The sequence below is a fragment of the Pan paniscus genome, chromosome 6, assembly GCF_029289425.2.
Source record: "Pan paniscus chromosome 6, NHGRI_mPanPan1-v2.0_pri, whole genome shotgun sequence".
Classification (NCBI taxonomy): Eukaryota; Metazoa; Chordata; class Mammalia; order Primates; family Hominidae; genus Pan; species Pan paniscus.
In genome coordinates, this window is record NC_073255.2 from 105560916 (window position 1) to 105580130 (window position 19215).

Below are 19215 nucleotides of genomic sequence, written 5' to 3' on the forward strand. Positions count from 1 at the left end.
TTTTGACATGCCTTCCCAATAAGATTAATCGTGTACAGCTTTTGATTTAAAGTGAGATATATGCCACTCTTCACTTAGAGGCTATTATAGGATTATTAATTGGCCTAATTTCAGTATTGTTGTGTCTCAAGGGAATAGGGAGACCTGAGGAGAAAGAGAGAGATGGGAAATGGCCGGTAGCTGGAGCATTCAGAACACACACATTTATCAATTAAGCTTGCCATTTTATACAGGTGTGGTTCATGGCGCCCAAAAATTATTACAATAGTAACATCAAAGATCACTGATCACAGTTCACCATAACAGATACAATAATAATGAAAAAGTTTGAAATACTGTGAGAATTACCAAAACATGACAGGGAGACACAAAGTAAGCACATGCTATTGGAAAAATTGCACCGAAAGACTTGCTGGATGCAAGGTTGACACAAACCTTCAACGTGTAAAAAATACAATATCTGCAAAGCACAATAAAGTGAAATACATTAAAACAAGACATGACTGTACATACCAGTACACCTCATGGACACAGACATCAGAATCTTCAATAAATATTGACAGATCAAACTGGAATGCAAGAATGCTTCAGTACTTGAAAATGGATGTATTTCATTTTATTAGCAGACTAAAGAATAAAAATGATAGGATCCTACTAATAGGTGCATAGAAAAGCATTTGACAAAATTCAACTTTAATTCATGTTAAAAAAATCTTTACAGCTAGGTATTAGAAGAAAACTTCCTTAAAGGGCATCTACAGAAGTTTACAACAGGGTTTCTCAACATTGATACTGTTGATATTCTGGATGGGTAATTCTTCATTACAGATTGGAAAACTCGTTGTTAAGATGTCAGTTCTTTTCATATTGTTCTATAGATTCAATGCAATCTCAAAGTTTTAGAAGGCTTTTTTTGTAGATATAAAACTTACTCTAAAATTTGTATGGCTAGGCAAAGTAACTAGAATAGGCAAAACAATTTCATGAAGGAAGAACTAAGTTGGAAACTCAAATTATCTGATTTTAAGACTTACTGTTAAGATGCAGTAATCAGTGTGTTATTGGTAAAAGCTTATACATATAGATAAATAGAATAGACCCAGCACTTTGGGAGGCCGAGGCAGGTGGATCATGAGGTCAAGAGATCGAAACCATCCTGGCCAACATGGTGAAATCCCATCTCTACTAAAAATACAAAAAATTAGTTGGGCATGGTGGCACGTGCCTGTAGCCCCAGCTACGCAGGAGGCTGAGGCAGGAGGATTGCTTGAACCCAGGAGGCAGAGATTGCAGTGAGTCGAGGTCGTGCCACTGCACTCCAGCCTGGTGACAGAGTGAGACTCCGTCTCAAAAAAAAAAAAAAAAAAGAATAGAATAGAGAGTTTGAAAAAAGATACACATAAATATGCTTGATTCATTTTGCTAATGCAAAGACAATTTTATGGAAAAGTGATAACCTTTAAGAATAATAGGCTAGGATTAATTGAATACCTGTGTGCAAAAAAAAAGTGAACCTTGTTCCTTACCTCACATTTAGCTCAAGGTGGGTTATAGGCGTAAACACAAAATGTAAAAGTATAAAACTCTTAAAAATGTAGAATATCTTTGTTTAATTAGGCAAACAGATTTTAGATATAACAACAAAATTACAATCCATAAAACAAAAAAAAATTGATAAAGTGGACTTCATCAAAATTAAAATCTTTTACTCCCTGAAAGACACTGTTAATGATAAGACAAGGCATAGACCAGGAAAAAATATTTGCAAATCACATGTTTGACAAAGGGATTGTATGCATAATATACAAATAATTGCTATAAAACCTTAATAATATGAAAACCAATCCAATTTTAAAATATGCAAAGAGCTGAACAGATATTTCATCAAAGAAGATACACATATGGCAAGTAAACAAATGAAAAGATGTTCAATATCATTAGTAATTAGGAAAATGAAAATTCAAACCATATTAGGTAGCACTACACACCTTTATCAAGCTCTTTTGTCAAAAACTGGAAACAACCCAAGTATCTTTAATGTGATGCCTGGATAGACTGTTGTATGTTCATACACTGGACAAACTCAGTAATAAAAAGGAAAAAAAATTTCCACACACAACAACATATATAAATGTCAGATACATTATGGCTAAATGAAAGAAGCAAAACCCTAAAGATTACGTATGATTCCATTTATATGACATTCTAGGAAAGACCAAACTGTAGTATCAGAGAATAGATAAGTGGTACTAGGGATTAAAGGTTGCAGGGTGGGGGTTGACAGGCATCATGATGAAGGAGTTTCTTTGCATGATGAAACTGTTATGTGTCTCATAATCATGGTTACATGACTCCCTCTATTTTTCAAAACTCATAGCAACAGCAAATTTACTACAAAGAATAAATGTATAACTCCCCCAAATTCTATTGCTTCCCATTAAAACATTTTAAAATGGGGAGGATCCCACTTTCGATTATAATATGTAAGATTCTAACTCCTTGATCCTCACTTATTTTAGAAAGCTGGACAATTTGTCACAGAGCACAGTAAAAAGAAGTCCCAAGGAATACTCCTTTACCATCACCCCTCCATATTTTTCTTGGCCAAGTATTACTTCTACTTTTTCTCTGCTTTGGAAATGAATCATAACCTGAGTTCCCTGTTCTTTTTCTGAAACAGATGCCTTAAATTTACACTTGATGTATACTTTCTGCTTTTTTTGGCTTCCCTCCACCCACAATTTTTTTTCTTACAATTTTTCTATTCTCTTTACCTCATTCATTCTCTTATTCAACAACAAATTTAGGCCCTGTGCTGGGGGCCCAGGATATGAGATTAATAAGGTATGCTTTCACATGAAACTCAGTCTTGAAAGTTAGAATAAGGACACATTAACAAATAATTGTGTGTACTAATGTCATCAAGTCATAATAGAAGTATATTAACGAGCATGGTGTAACACAAAGGAGTAAATCTGTTTTTCTTGGATGGGTGAGGGAAGGCTTTACACAAGAAAGAGGCATAGAAGTACCTCAAATGAAAATTACAGTTCTTTAAAATGTCATCTGTGACTTTGATTATTTATGGACTGACTGGTAGGCCACATAGATTAAGAAAAATAGAAATTTAGCAGTAAAGTCATCAGAGACAACGTTGTAAACTTCAGCTTGGTGACATGAGGATGGGATGTATTAGTGATTTTTGTAAAGTTTATATGGAAAATAACTGATTAAAATGAAAAAGTTAGCCAGGTGCAGTGGCTCATGCCTGTAATCCCAGCACTTTGGGAGCCAAGGCAGGCAGATCACTTGAGCCCCAGGAGTTTGAGACCCACCTGGGCAACATGGTGAAACCCCACCTCTAGAAAAAAAAAAAAAGAATTAACTGAGCATGTAGGTGTGCATCTGTAGTCCCAGCTACTTGGGAGGCTAAGGTGGGAGGGTCACCTGAGCCCAAGGAGACCAAGGCTGCAGTGAGCCATGATTGTGCCACTCCACTCCAGCCTGGACAACAGAGGGAGACTCTATCTCCAAAAGAAAAAAAAAAAGAAAGAAAGAAAAGAAAAAGCTGAGTATACCAGACAAGTATAGACTGTCAATTAGAAATGTAGCACTTATTAAAGAAAAAATGATTAAATGTAAGACACTGTTAAATTGCCTATAATTTAATCTGCTAATTATACTTATTAACATTTGGCTTGCTGACTCACATTCAGTTTAGATTTTATATTGATTCTTAATATTTTTTCAGTTATATTTGTGTACAGCTAATTTTTCCCCCACAACTTACTGTTCTCTACCCTTATCAGTCTTTTGATTTTTCTTGACTATATCAGGCACATTCTACCACAGGGCACCATTGCACTGGCTGTTTACTGTGTAAGGAGCACACTTCTTCTAGTATCTGAATGGTTAACACTCTCATCCATTTGAAAACTACTCCATGAGGTTTAACCCTTCCACTATATTTTAAATAATAAATCACCTCCCCTCCTTTCAACCTCAAGCACTCCTGACCTCTTTCCCCTGAGTTACATTAAGTCTTAACTTCTAGCATATTATTTTATGTACTTATTATGATTATTGTTTATTATCTTTCTTCACCTCCACTAAAACGTAAGCTTTACCAGGGCTAAGATCTTCATCTGTTTTGTTCATTGGTGTATCCAAATCTCTAGAGCAGTGCCTATGATATGGCAGAAACTCAGTCATTATTTGTTGAAAAATTGATGGAAGAGTAATAATTTCTTTATTTTTTTCTGATAGGACTTGGATTTGGACTCTTAAAACGAGTTAGAACTCCTGTGACTTGACATTTTAGAATTTCTCTAATCCAATTGAACTGTTATGATACCTAAGCATTGCTCAGGAACTCTGGCTTGAACCTCAAAGCTCTTCCTGACTTAGATGATAAACAGTTACCTCCCCATGAGGCCATCTTTTGAAGTACAGTGTAAACACTGTTAGAAACAATGGATAATCATAAACCTGTTCATTTGGCTTTTGAGTTTTCTTTGTTCATTTTTGAAGATTTTCCAACTTTTGTTGGAAAATGAGACTTAAATTGTTTCTGTAGTAACATATGAACACAATTCATCCAATAAAATCCCATATACTCAGGCCAAAACATGATACCAGAGATAAGAAATTGGCTCTTAAGGTCACCAGAGTTTGGCTTTTAGACAATGGGAGAGGCCACTCTGAGAAACACCCTTTTAAGTTATGTACTTGGAAATTCAGGAAAGCTGAAGCAGATATTGTATCTCAGAAAATCATCGTATTCATGTAATTCTCGAAGCATCCGGGGTTATGTATACCTTAGTAAATTTGATTCAATGTTTTAAATTGCATATGGAATAAAATGAATCTTATATTAATGTTTTATAATACATTTAAGATTTGGGAGAAAATAATCACTACATAGTTTCTAAAAACAGAGAGCTACACATTTTATATAATGTAATATATACATATATACACATAATCTTGTTATGTTAATTTATACGTATTTAGAAATGAAATTGAATATATTTTCATGTTTGTTTTTTTTCATTTTCTATTCATGACTTTTGCCTATTTCTTCTGTGGAGAGAGTTTTCAATTACCCTAAAATAGGAAAAAAACTATTTATTATGTGAAACTAATTTTTATATAAACCCATTTTGATCAGTAGTGACCTTTTTTCTCCGTTGATTAGTCTTCATACATGATTACTGTTGGTAGTTTGTTATTTTATACTTATTTTTCATTTGAGACTTTATGATTTCTGTTTTAAAACATATGAAATATTTTTCTTAGTTCTGTAATGTTTTATATTGTTTTGAATGTCTAAAATTTTATAACACAATTCTCATATATTTGGTTACTTGCTTCTGTTTGAGTCGTATTATTGTAGCATTCTTAATTACTGTGTTTGTTATAGGTATTTCTGGGTGAACAAAATCTTATGTATTTGTATTTATTTATAAGGAAATATAGACAAAATGATCTTTATATTTTATAACCAAACTAGAATTTTCAAGGAATCATTTTCATTCACCAATTTAAATATTTACTTATTTACAGAATGAGAGATTTATTAATGGTTCTAAACTTTAGTACACTGGGGAATTTTTCAGGTTTATTTTACATGAACATCACTTTCAAAATCTCTTCAAATAAAATGATTGAAAATTTAGATTTGGCTTCTGGGGAAGGGGGATTATCACAAAGAAGATGATACTATGAAAAGAGCTAAATAAATTCTACTATTGATAAAATTATCTGAGTTTTTTTGAATGTCTTCTTTATAATAAGAGAGTTAAAGAAATGTTTTAGTCTACAATATAATCCAATTTCATGTCTAACAGAAATTGATGATCTCTGATGGTAGTTCATGTTTATGTTCATTTATCTGTTTATAGCCCTTTGAGTTTCTGTCAGAAAATTAATGAGACATTTCCAGTTTGACCTTGTGATTTTTGCAAATTAGCATAGAGCAATTTGCAGTACTTGTAATGAGCAAGTCATACTTTATTTTTAATCATGGAAAATTGCTTTCTTTATTATTTTTGCTACATAATTCAACAATTTTGCTTACTTTATTGTGCTAATATTTACTTTATTGCGCTAATATTACTTTAGCTAATATTGCTAAATTACTAATTAGCTAATTATTAATTAGCTAATATTGCTAATATTACTTTATTGTGCTAATCATCTAAAGAAAGTAAATATTTCTCATTTTATAGAAGAGGGGAAAGATTACACAATTTAGTGGACTTTGTTCATTTTAGGAGGGTATCATAATAATAATCCCAGTTCCTACATCTTTCTGATGTTCTAATTTCAATGAGTTGTCCTTTTCAAAATCATTTTATGGTATTATTACCTCTTTTCTTTAAGGTGAACAATATCGCTGCAAGCTGCTTTGCTAGGCGTCTAATGATAAATTCCCATTCTGATGTATTATTTGTTCTAATATATAGCCTAATTAAGAGTTGACTGAAGTATGTTAGAATTTTGAATGCCAAATGTTTATGTGTGTTTGCACTATATTTTTACTTAAAATCTTTGAATGTTTAAATAGCTGTCATAGATTTTTTTAAAAAATTTTTTAAATTTTTTATAGAGACAGAGTCTCACTGTGTTGCCCAGTCTGATCTCGAACCGCTGAGCTCAAATGATCCTTCTGCTTCCACCTCCTAAAGGGCGGGGAATACAGGTGTAAGCCACTAAGCCTGGGGCTTAGATTTCTTGGTATAAGAACCTGAGATGACCCCGTAGTACAGATATATTTGATATAATTTAAAATATTTTTATTACTCTTATTATCCATAAATTCAAATACTTTAATTTGATGAAGGGTATTTTCATTAATAGTTGTCACTGTTTAGTTGATTGCCATTGTTCATGTGATCTATATTTTTATTTTATTAAACATTTTTTTACATTTTCTTTTCTTTAAAGTTATGACTTTTAAACTTCAAAAGATTTGCACTTGATAAACTTCAAAAGATTAGCACAATTTAGGTACTCAGTATTTTAAAAATTATTTAATCAATGAACAAATACTTTGTTTCTAAGATGTTAATACCTACCACCTACCTGTAAATGACATTTTAAAGCAGTATTTTTAAAGCTTAAGAAAAGTTATATATAGTACTATATTTTAACTTCAGAACCTGTTAAAAGATGAAAAATGCTGTATAAAAGATAGTCTCATTGTTAGCTGAATTACAGTACTGTAGCATTTTTATCTGTTGCTTCACTGAAAAATTTTCCTCGTATATAAATACAAAGTGAAAGATTATAAGCAACTCGCCTTAACAGTATTAGTAATAGAATATGTTCTATATGATACTGCCAATTTATAGACAAGACTTGTGAAAAATCTGAATTATTATCTGATCACTTATAATTAGTTTTATTTGTTTTACAAATGGTAATCCATTTACAGACCATTTTATCTAGGAGTCTTTTCCATATTCCATCTTGGTACATTTATATAAAGGTATCTACCTGCAACTTTATTAGAAAAAATATATATGCAGAGAGAGAGAGAGAAAATAGAATATAGCAAAAGCTAAAGGTTTACTTTTTGCATAAGTGTTAAAATTCATCGATTATATCAATCACGATAGTGATTCAATGATCAAAGAAATGGAAATGAATAGAAAACAAAGTTGGAACATGGCTGACATGAAAAATATAGAAGAATAAATATCATATTCATGAATTAGAAACATATTCAGTCTTATCAAGGAAAATTTATTTGTTTAAAACAGTGGCCAATAGTCTTTTCTGTGTGAGGGCTAATTTCAATATTAATAAAATTATGAATCAATTATTTGATATTGAAAAGTACATACTTCTTGGGTCAGGAAATGCTGTCTGTCTTCAGTATTCAGTATAGAAGCATTCTTCTATTGCATATCCATCTCTGAGTTATTCTGCCTTTGCCTGAAATTTCAGAAACTTACTCCTGAAATAACTATATGGTATAATTATACTGTTGTATTTGAATGCATTTTGTTCTTGAGCAAAACGCTTTCTGAACCTGGTTTCTTTGGTATTGTCTCAAGTATTTTTCTAAGCTACATAGTGTTAAATACTGTTTCACTTTCTTTTAACATTATATATTTTATAACAAAAGGTTTTGTTTCCATCTCAAATAAGAACCCCTTCTACAAACAAGCCCTGGGCCACTTTGAAATAATGTGAGCTTTGTCATACGCTTGTTTATTTAAAGAGCAGCACTTCTACTTCCTAAGGATTTATGTTTTATATAAAAAATATTTATATTCCTTCCCATTACATGTTTCACTACCTCATGTTTTTCCCCCTTCTTTCTGGGGTTGTCAGTGAGAACTCTAACCAACCAGGAAAACCAACTGACTAATTATCCTCCATCAGTCAGGTCCTGCCTGTCTCCTAAGGAGTAGGTCAGCTTGAAGTGACAGAGAAAACCGATTGCTGGGTCTTGGCAGCCTTGTCTCTGGGCCTGCCTTTTCTCATCTGTAAAATGAGAGTTGTTGAAATTTGACTACGGATAACTTGGAATATAGTGGATTGTTGTTTGGTCCAGATATTTCTGGTTGCTTTTAACTTGTCTAGAATGGTTTAATCGTATTAAATTATAATTAAAGCAATTACATCCTACAAATAAGTGAAAAATTTAAGAAAATTTTCCCATGGTCTTTCACAGCCAAAATGAAAATCAGGGCACAGAGGCTAGCATACTAACAGGTTTTTAAAAAAATAACCAACATTATCTAGGCCAGGCATGGTGGCTTGCAACTGTAATCCCAATGCTTTGGGAGACCACGGCAGGATAATCCATTGAGCCCAGGAGTTTGAGACCAGCCTGAGCAACATAGCAAGATCTGGTCTCTACAAAAAAAACACATAAAAACATTAGTTGAGCCTGGTGGCATGCACCTGTAGTCTTAGCTACTCACAAGGCGAAGGCAGGAGGATCGCTTGAGTCCAACAATTTGAGGTTGCAGCGAGCTATGAATGCATCACTGAGCTCCAGCCAGGGTGACAAAGTGAGAACCTGTCTCTTAAACAATCAAACACAAAAACCCTATACATTGAGTTTTGCGATATTTTCAGTAATTGTTTCCCACCTTATATGAGGGATTGGTTAAGAAGTGCCATAAATCTGGTCATGATATGCTTATTTGGTACGTTTTTGTAGTAAAATTTCTTTAAGTCAGATTTTCATGGAAATTGTTTTTACTTTGATAAGTTTTTAGATCTATAAATCACAAATAATATAGAGAACTTTGTTTTAGGACAGAGATAGTAAATGTGGTTTAAATATTAGGAATTAATGTTATTTGCAATGAAAAGCATTCTATTCTGATTTACATTTCAATGTTGAGAAATTTCATTTTTGTTTGTTGTAGTTATAGCAAGAACATTATGTTCTAATATGAGCTTTAACTGTCGTACCAAGTTATAGATCCTTTTGGATATGTTTTTCCAAATTTAATATTTGTTTAAAATGTTACGGAAGTAAGAGGATAGAGTGAATGGCAGATGTGTAGATGTGGCACAGCTGTATGTATCTCCTTCCTTTCATTTTTCATGTCACATTACTAGCTCTATGTGTTTGTCTTTTATTGGTTTTATAAAGGATCTAAGTGTTTGGAAAGGTGTGGGACCATGTACTATTGGAGATTTCAGTGTTTGACTATGAGAGAAGGAAATGTTATTTTTTGGGAATGTTATTTCAGAAATTTGGCTTTGGAGTTTTCCCATATTGTTATACTAGCAATTTCTGAAAAATATAGCAGAAATTTCTAGTACTTTTTCAGTTGGTGATTGTTAAATAAGAGTTAGAAGCTGTAACAAATAAAACAGTGTTTTTGATAGAGTAGGCATTTAGTCAACATTGGTTAAACTGACCAACATTTTATATAATATCTAAGTGCTGCTCTCTACAGGGAAGAAAACATAAAAGATTTAACAATTCTTAGGCAAAAAATGAATGGCTACATTTCAAAATATATTTGTTTATAACTTTTAGAAAAGTTAACATTAAAAAATGTGTATTTATTTTTAAACTTGGAAATTTTCTGAGCCATATAGTTCCAAAGTGAGTGATTTTTTTCCTAACCAATCTTATAAGTTCTGAGGTGCATGGCCAGCAAGTTCAGTCAAGCTGTTGCTCTTCTTTGAGGTCTATTCTACTCATCAGTTTATTACATCTGAGAAAGAATGATGGAGGTAAAAGTAAACAGGAAACAATTTCTGCTCACATATTTCTGACTTACAGACACCTTAGCCTCTCCAATACAATAAGCTACAAGGAACTAGCTTCATTTACTTACCAAGTGTAGCTCATATTTATCTTAACAGAGTTCATTTATTTAGTAGGTAAAAGTAGTGTTTACTGCTTCAAAATTATATGTAGCCATCTTAGTTGGGCTGTTCAGTTTGGAACTGTAAACATGATGGCAGGTTTCTTAAATATCTGTGTGTTGTTGTTGTTATTTTTTTTTTTAAAGAGATTTCCCAAAGTTGCAGATGGCTGGCTCATCTCCAAATACCTCTTCAAGGTACTCTATGCTGGTGATGTCTCCCGCCACTGAGCTGCACGGGAGCATGGAATTGACTTTCGGGGGAGGGCTGTATCAGTTAAGTGATCTTTTTTAGTACATTGCATGGGTTTTGTAAAGCCTTCTTTTTTGTGTGTTTTTGTTTTTTTTTTTAATCCAGAGAGCACAAGTATGCTTATGCTAATTTTAAAATTAAAATCTTGTAAATCCACACAATATAATAACCTATTTACTTTTTAAGTGCTGTATAATAATAAATATTACGTGTGAAGTAGCAGCTCAGGGAAGCTGTATGAATATTCCAGTTTCAGTAAAACATAGATGTGGCACTGTAAACAATAACTGCTTTTTCATTCTTGAACCATTAGTGGGAATGTACTTCTTAGTTTCCTTTCTCCCAGGTAGAATGCATGCCTTTATTTACTTATTCAAACCTTTTCTTTAATTGAGTTTCTGCTATATGCAAAACACTGCTGGACCTTTGTACTTAATGATCTAGCTTTCTGTATTTTTTGCTTAGAAAAGCAATATAGTCATTATTTTTAAATAGTAGAACAAAAGAGAAAAAGTAAAAAACAAATGTCATTTCCTTAATTCTAATTCCCACAATTAATCCTTTCAAGCAATTTTATCTGTTTTATGTTCTGTACCTATAGTCTTAATCACTACTGACACACATTATACTTGATTTCTTCAGGAGTACGCATTTATGTGTAGCTCTCTGTGTGGACTTCAGCCGTCATGTACGATTTCATTCCACCAGTACTTTAAGCCTTATGTTAATAATGCTGGTGGAAGGGAAAAAACAAAACGTTTGTTCTCCATTTCAGAGAGAGTAAAATTACTGGGATAAAAAAGCCTATTAAATTGATTCAATATTCAGATTTTTGCTGAACCTGTTCATCTTAATCTTTTTGTTTTGGAAAATTAAGAGTTGACTAATTGTTATGGCATAGACACATACTTTAGATATTTGTATATGTTTGTGATAAATTCCTTACTAGTGAACTAGACATTACATTGTCAATACCAAAGGATAATAGTTACATTTTATAGATGAGTAACTGATTCTTAGTGCCTAAATGATATACTTGAAGTGTCCTGTAAGTAGCATGTAGAACTAGCAATGTAAGTACTATTGAGTATCTAATGTAGATTCTGACTTCCTCAGATTCAATTTAAAGTGTAACTAATTATTTTTAAGTGTTTATACTTGTTCTATTTTTTAGAACATTAATTTGGGATTTTAGTTAGAAAATGGATCAGTGTCATAATTTTACCTTCAAAGCTGGATGGTCTAATAAATATAAACCTCAACTAATAATAGTACCTTTTTAAAGGAAAAGTTTCTGAACTTTTACAGAAATGGAAATTTTCTCTGTTTGATAAAATAGTGGATAATATTAAACTGGCTTTTATAAATTAGCAGTAAGAAACTTGGGATTGCTGCTACAAAGTTTAAAGTGAGAACTCCACAAGTTTTTTAAAGGAACCAATTTTCTTTAAGTATCTGAAAGCTTTTGCAGTGACATCAGAGTGGTTTATTAAAATGTGGTAGGACTATCTTGTCTTTTGTTGATTGTCTAGATGAATAATAGCTCAAAGGTAATAGTCTTTAATATTGTCAAGTAGGTGATATATTTTAACTAACAGAACTTTCATTTGTGAAATCAGTTTATCATTCACTTTTTACATAGCTAAGCACTATTACTAAAGATGGGGAATTAAGTTACTTAACAGATTCATTTATATTTTTCTTGTATTATGAAAAGATCTTGTGTCAGCTACTGCTTAGTAGAGAACCACTTTAGAAAAATTAATTTCTGTTCTTAGAAGGTCTTATTCTGGCCATGAAATAAGATACAAACAAAACACAGACATATTGCAAAGTGTAAATAGATATCTCACTTAAAGAGTATAGAAGAGTAATTTTAGAGTAACATTGGACCCTAGAGATCACAGGCAATTTTTAGGTCCTAAAGATGAGGCAATTTAGTTGGAAAGATAATCACATAGCTGGTCAGTAACAGATTGTCTTTTAGTGTAGCAAACTTTTCACCATTTGTTTCTGTGCCTAAAGATGAAGAGAGTTGGATTGATGGGATGGGAATATGTTTTTAAAAGCTTGTTTAACATTGGGAAAATGTTAACTTCCAAGAATACTTATAATTGAAAGCATATTGTATACCTATATTCATTGAGAACTTTAAAAAGGGAATTCTGTTAATGACAGCATATCTCATCTTTGGAATAACATTTCTTCAAGATATAGAGTAGTCAGTTTCTTGCTATATGATTGTCTTTTGTGGTTATTTTTAAAGGAAGTCAAAGTATTTGAGGAGTGGTTATTTATTACTTCAATATTTATTTTTAAAGGCATGAGTAGCTTGTAACTTTGTTTTTAAATTTTCCTGTTAAATACAGGTTATAGACTTTTACTAGCAGTTAATCTGTATTTACATAAAAGTGATGTTTGAATAATATCGCAGATAACTCATTGAACACATCTATTATATTGAACTAAATTAAACCTTTCTGTAGATGCAGAAATTAATTATTTAGATGAAATCCTAGGATATACAGGCAATTTACATGAAAGCTTGTTTGGAGGTTCTAGCAAGAGAATCTACCTTCTCTTGAAGAATATCTTTCTGAATGTGAAAAATTCAGTGTCTTGAATTAAGAGCTTCACTTTGGAAGTGATGCACATGGAAAAGGAAGGAAGCCAGAATCAAGCCAAGTCATCCTCACATCTAATTTGTAGAGCAGATAAATGTGTTATGAAGATCTTGGTGGTTGATTTATGGCCCTGAAAGTCATGATGATATGCCATCCTGTCAATTGCTTAGTTTCTCAGTTTGTAATCTGGGAAATCTTTTCATTATCTTTTGGGTAAAAGTCCTTGTAGATAGTGTGCCCTACCTATAGCAGGAGTTCCAAGGATTTAGTGCCCACACCTTTCTGCTTAACCAAACTCTAGTTTTCTAGTTTTTCTGTCTCTGTTTTCTCTCCTCCAAAACAGGGCTTTTTAAATACTCTTTGGTTTTCAACAGCTCTACTTTGAAACATCCTACAAGTTATTTTCTTCACCACCTGAAACTAAAGAGAAGATTTAAAATAACATTACAGAAAAGCAAACCATGTCCTATGCCAAAGTCCTGGACCCTTGTACATTTCCTTAAAACGGAAAATCTTCTTGTTCATGGACAACCTATGCTTTATCTTTCTCTGTGGTTACCTATTTGGATTACCACTATAGGTGGTTGCCATTGGCTAATACAATGTTGTATTTTCCCTTGCCTATTTCTCTGACTTCTGTTTCCCATATTGTCTTTTTAGAGAGACTTAAACTCACCACAGAATCTTGGTGATACTCTTTCCTTAAGATTCTTTCCAGTGTGTAGTACTTCATTTCTTGAGGGAAGTCTGGCAGCTGTAGCTCTCATTTTGAAATTATAGAATGATCCCAGATAATAGAAGTCAAGGAAAATGAGTTGAAGTTAGAAACATTTGAGGAAGTAACTTTAGAATGGTTGATGATGGGAGTAAAGTTGGATTAGGGAGTAAGTTTGGAAGATTTCTCTAGATTCCAAAGCAAGTAATGTGAAGAATTTAACTTTGCATCTCATTCCTACTTCATTTTGTGATGCAAGGAGAGCTTGGTCCCTGTAACTACTTGTATGATTACAGTAATAACAGTAGTAATAATTAACACTTATTTTGAATTTAGTATGCACTAGACTCTTTGCTACTTGCTGCACATACATGATCACATCTAATCCTTACAACAGTACTATCCAGTAGGTACTATCGTTATTTTCAATTTACAGAAGAGGCCCAGACTCATAAAGTGAACCTAAGTCATTTTTTCAAGATCCCATAGCTAGAAAGTGATCTAGTTCAGGTCTACCGGACTCAAAGCCCATGTTCTTAACCACCAGTCACCCTGCTTCCCCTCCAAACGGCTAACAAATTGATGACATGAAAAGTGCCCTAGAGACAAACTATATTGAGGCATTATATCAGGAAATTTTTAGTTAAAAGAAGAGAGGGAGCAGAAGAAAGTGATGGAGAGAGATTAAGAGGGAGAAGTCTGTAGATTTCTATTTGTAAGTAGCAAAATTTTATTTTATTTTTAATTTTTTATTTTTATTTTTTGAGACGAAGTCTCACTCTGTCACCCAGGCTGGAGTGCAGTGGCACGATCTCGGCTCACTGCAAGCTCCACCTCCCGGGTTCACGCCATTCTCCTGCCTCAGCCTCCTGAGTAGCTGGGACTACAGGTGCCTGCCACTATGCCCGGCTAATTTCTTTGCACTTTTAGTAGAGAGGGGGTTTCACCGTGTTAGCCAGGATGGTCTCCTGACCACATGATCCTCCCACCTCGGCCTCCCAAAGTGCTGGGATTACAGGCGTGAGCCACCGTACCCGGCTGCAAAATTTTATTTTTAAAGAGACATTGAATTATATAGTTATTAGAATAAAGATTTATAGATGCATTTGTTTTTATTTATATAAAGAAAAATATATTTGTGCAAAATATTTGATGTTTGTAATCTATCATGCAAACACTAGCAGACTGTTATCAAAACTATTGCTATAAAAAGATACTAATTGGATTTTTTTAAATTTAAGTTTTTGTGTTCATTGCATTTAAGATTATCTGTGTTGTGCTGATTTATAAATTTAATTTTTCAACAAATATTTATTGAGTGCCTACTGTGAGCCAAGCAAGCACTGTGTCAAGTGTTAGAGATTGATCTAAAATAAGATAAAATTCCTGCCTTAGTGATCTTACCGCCTAATATGTGAAATAATCAAGTAAAGAAATACTTTTGAGGAGAAGTAAGCACAGGGTCCTGTGCCAACAGAGGGACTAGCTGTTGGGATCATGCATGGGTTTCTGGAAGAGGCCTTTAAAACACCCTGAATAATGAATAGAAGTTACCTATCATGACTTGTAGGATTTCTGTTGGTTGATTAATAATAAGTACATCACTAGAAATACTAGGGGGCGATTTTTAAAAATTCAAATGCTTACATCTTCCCCTAAAGATTTTGATTATTCAGTTTGTGGGGAGGCTAGACATGAGTATTTTTTAAAAGCAGTCCAGTTACACTAATGTTCTGCCATGGTTTGGAACCACTCAGATATTATCTCAGACATTGGTCCTAAAATGGTGCTTGCTGACAAGAACACTTCTTGATGTTGCTGTAGAGAAGTAATTACTGAGGAAGGGAGGATTTAAAGTAAATAATTAAATCATGATGAAAAAAGCACTTATTTCAAAATATGAAAGCAAATCTTTCTACATGAAGATTAAACAACTTTCCTAGGGAAGACTAGTCATACTAGACAACTAAGGAAAGTATTAAGATGTCTCTCATATTCCACTTAAAAATACTGAGTGTAGAAAATGTTTCCTGTGAGACTAATATTCAGAGTCCTGTATAGAATTCTTTTTTTTACAGAGTCCTGCTCTGTCACCCAGGCTGGGGTGCAGTGGCTCAACCTCAGCTCACTGCAACCTTCACCTCTTGTGTTCAAGTGATCCTCCTGCCTCAGCCTCTCTCAAGTAGCTGGGATTATGGGCATACACCACCATGCCCAGCTAGTTTTTGTATTTTTAGTAGAGATGGGGTTTCACCATGTTGGCCAGGCTGGCCTCGAACTCCTGGCCTCAGGTGATCCACCCACCTTGGCCTTCCAAAGTGCTGAGATTACAAGCATGAGCTACCATGCCCAACCATAGAAATATTAATACTAATATAACCTATGCACAATAGAACATTTGGTCATGAACGGATACATAGTTAGCCAAATCTGAAAGATTACAAGTTTTTCATGAGTTCTTAACTGGAAGAGAGCAAACAAATGACAGTTAAAGGGGAGCTTTATAGATGAGAATGGTTGGGTAGGTGGTTATGCATTATTAGTGAATATAGGATGCTAATTGATTTTATTTATTTATAAAGTAAACCACACATTGTATACCTTTTTTGAAGTATCCTTATGAAGAGGAGAAAAGAATTATGGTGGTGGGGGTTTTTTTCTGTTTTTTTAAATAGAGAAAGGTTTAGAATTCAATTGGTGACATTTATTAATGCTTAACTAGAAGCGCAGGAAGGTTCCTGTGTGCTATTTAAGTGACTGTATTAGACAAATAGGATGTTAAATGGCAAGATATTTCTAGTGTCTAGTCCCTTTCATTTAGTTTGGTTTTATTGTTAAGACTATGATCCAGACTCATTAAGTAAATTAAGTAAATTTTCCAAACTAACACCACTAGTTAAAGATAGAATAGGACTAGATTTGAGGCTTTTTGACACCTAGATTGGTGGTGCCCTTGCCATTATAGTTCACTATATTACCTTTATTTTTCAGAATTTTATTGTTCTTGCATTTTCAAGTCTAGTTTTATTTTACTTTTTAAAATTTTATATCGCAATTTGTCTCCTGAAGGTCAAGTAACCTGGTTTGGTTATGAAAGTCCTCGTAGCTTCTGGGACTATATCAGAGTGGCTTGCCGGAAAGTTTCACAGAATTGTATCTGCAGCATTGAAAATATGGAAAATGTCAGTTCTTCTAGAGCTAAGGTAAGACATTGGTCAGAGACTCGTTTCTTTTTTTTTTTTTTTCATTGCATGTATTTGGAATAGCAGGAAGGTGTGAAGCTACTTACTATGAATTTCCTTTTCTTAAGAAGCATAATAAAATACGTCCTGTTCTGTGATGTTTCTACATTTCTTGAATTATCTAAACTAGTGGCTCTCAAATAATGTTCAGCAGAACCCTGAAGATGTCCAAGACCCTTTCTTTAATGGGTACATAATGTCAAAAATATTTTTATGTAATATCAACCTGTTATTTGCCTTTTTGCTGTGTTGATATTTGCACTGCCAATGCAGACACAATGGTGGATAAAACTGTTGGAACCTTAGCACGAATTAATGCAGTGACATCAAACTGTGCAAGCAGTCTTGAGTTCTTCCCCACCATGCACTCAGTATTTTCTTTTAAAGGCAGTTTCAACTTAAGAATGACCATGATGGTGCGGGAAACATTAATTCTTATTAAATCTCAACTTTGAGGATCTGTCTTTTTAATATCCTGAGTAATAAAATGGGAAGTATGCATAAAGCATTTCTGCAACATACTGAAATATGATGGTTGCTTCAAGAAAAACACTTGTACAATTCTTTGAATTGTGAGCTGAACTAGATACTTTTTAATGTAATATGATTTTACTGAAAAGAAAAACTTATAAATCATAATTTTTTGGACTTAGGCATTTGACAGATATTTTCTCAAAAAAAGAAGAAAGAAGTGAGCCTATTACTTCAAGGAAACAGCTGACAGTATTTGTTGCCAATGGTGAAATTAAAGCTTTTAAGTAAAAACTAGAATTTTAGAAACTTGTGTTCACCGTCTTAAGCTTCATAGCTTCCCAGTATAGAAAAGCTTTTTTAAAACATTGATGTTGATATCAACAAATGTATTTTTAAATTATTTAATGAAATGTGTCAACATTTGATGGAACTGCATAACTTGTATTTTCCAAATGATCAGTTCGTGGAATTACAAAATCATGTATGGGTAAAAAGATCAATTCAAATTGCAAGGTAGGTCAGTAGATTTAATGTACTATAGTATGAAAAAGTCATTAATATGATTACAGAAACTTACCATTTAGTGAGTTTTGATCTAGAACAAAAGAAAATATCTACACTTATCTGAAAAGACTATTAAAAGATTCCCTTTCCAACCATATATCTGTGTGAAGCTAGATTTTCTTCATATACTTCAACCAAAACAACACATTGTAACAGATGGAATGCAGAAGCAGATATCTAATTATCTTGTAAAGACACTAAAGAGATTAGAAAAAAATGTAAAACAGAGATACTTTTCTCACTAATTTTTTTAGGAAAAATAGTTATTTTTCATTAAAATGTGTTATTTATGTTAACAGGTAGTGGTTTTATTGTTTTATTTTATTTTGTTTTATTTTATTTTTTAGGGACAGGGTCTTGCTCTGTTGCCCAGGTTGGAGTACAGTGGTACTATCATAGCTCACTGCAGGCTAGAACCCCTAGGCTCAAGTGATCCTCCAACCTAAGCTTCCTGAGTAGCTGGGACTACAAGGGCATGCCACCATGCCTGGCAAATGTTTTAAATTTTTTGTAGAGATAATATCTCTCTTTGTTGCCCAGGCTAGTCTAGAAATCCTGGCTTCGAGCAGTCTTTCTGCTGCAGCCTCCCAAAGTGCTGGATTACAGGCGTTGAGTCACCATGACCAACTCATTATTTTTGAATTACCTAATATTTAAGTTTCCAGTTTTGACTTGTGATACAGTAAATTTGGTAGATATAGCCTACATAAAACTTCCTTGGGGTCCTCAGTAATTTTTAGGGTTATAAAATGTCTGAACTATTAAGTCAAATGTATCGAACATCCCAAAACTGAAAATGTGAAATCTCAAATGATCTCAAAACTAAAACTTTTTGAGCACCACCATGATGTTCAAAGAAAATGCTAAATGGACCATTTAATGCAAATATTCCAAAATCAGAAAATACTCAAAATCTGAAATACTCTTGTCCCAAGCATTTTGGAAAAGGTATACTCAACAGAAGGTTGAGTATACCTAACTAACTCAACTAACT

At 33.2% G+C, this 19215-nt stretch overlaps 2 protein-coding genes across 16 annotated transcripts in view; one reads left to right on the forward strand and one right to left on the reverse strand.

Annotated features, from left to right (window-relative positions):
* ABCB1 (ATP binding cassette subfamily B member 1) overlaps window positions 1-19215 on the reverse strand; it is a 208404-nt gene that overhangs the window by 178346 nt on the left and 10843 nt on the right. The gene's annotated exons all lie outside the window — the stretch shown is intronic.
* RUNDC3B (RUN domain containing 3B) overlaps window positions 1-19215 on the forward strand; it is a 207997-nt gene that overhangs the window by 54951 nt on the left and 133831 nt on the right. For 8 of the 13 annotated variants that reach the window (XM_008976308.4, XM_034964375.3, XM_003822723.6 and 5 more), the window contains one exon: window positions 17011-17144. In XM_008976308.4, coding sequence (XP_008974556.1) covers window positions 17011-17144 — 134 coding nt within the window. Of the gene's footprint in view, window positions 1-10496; window positions 10626-17010; window positions 17145-19215 lie in introns of all 13 variants that reach the window. The other 5 variants (XM_034964374.3, XM_034964377.3, XM_034964373.3 and 2 more) reach the window with 2 other exon arrangements.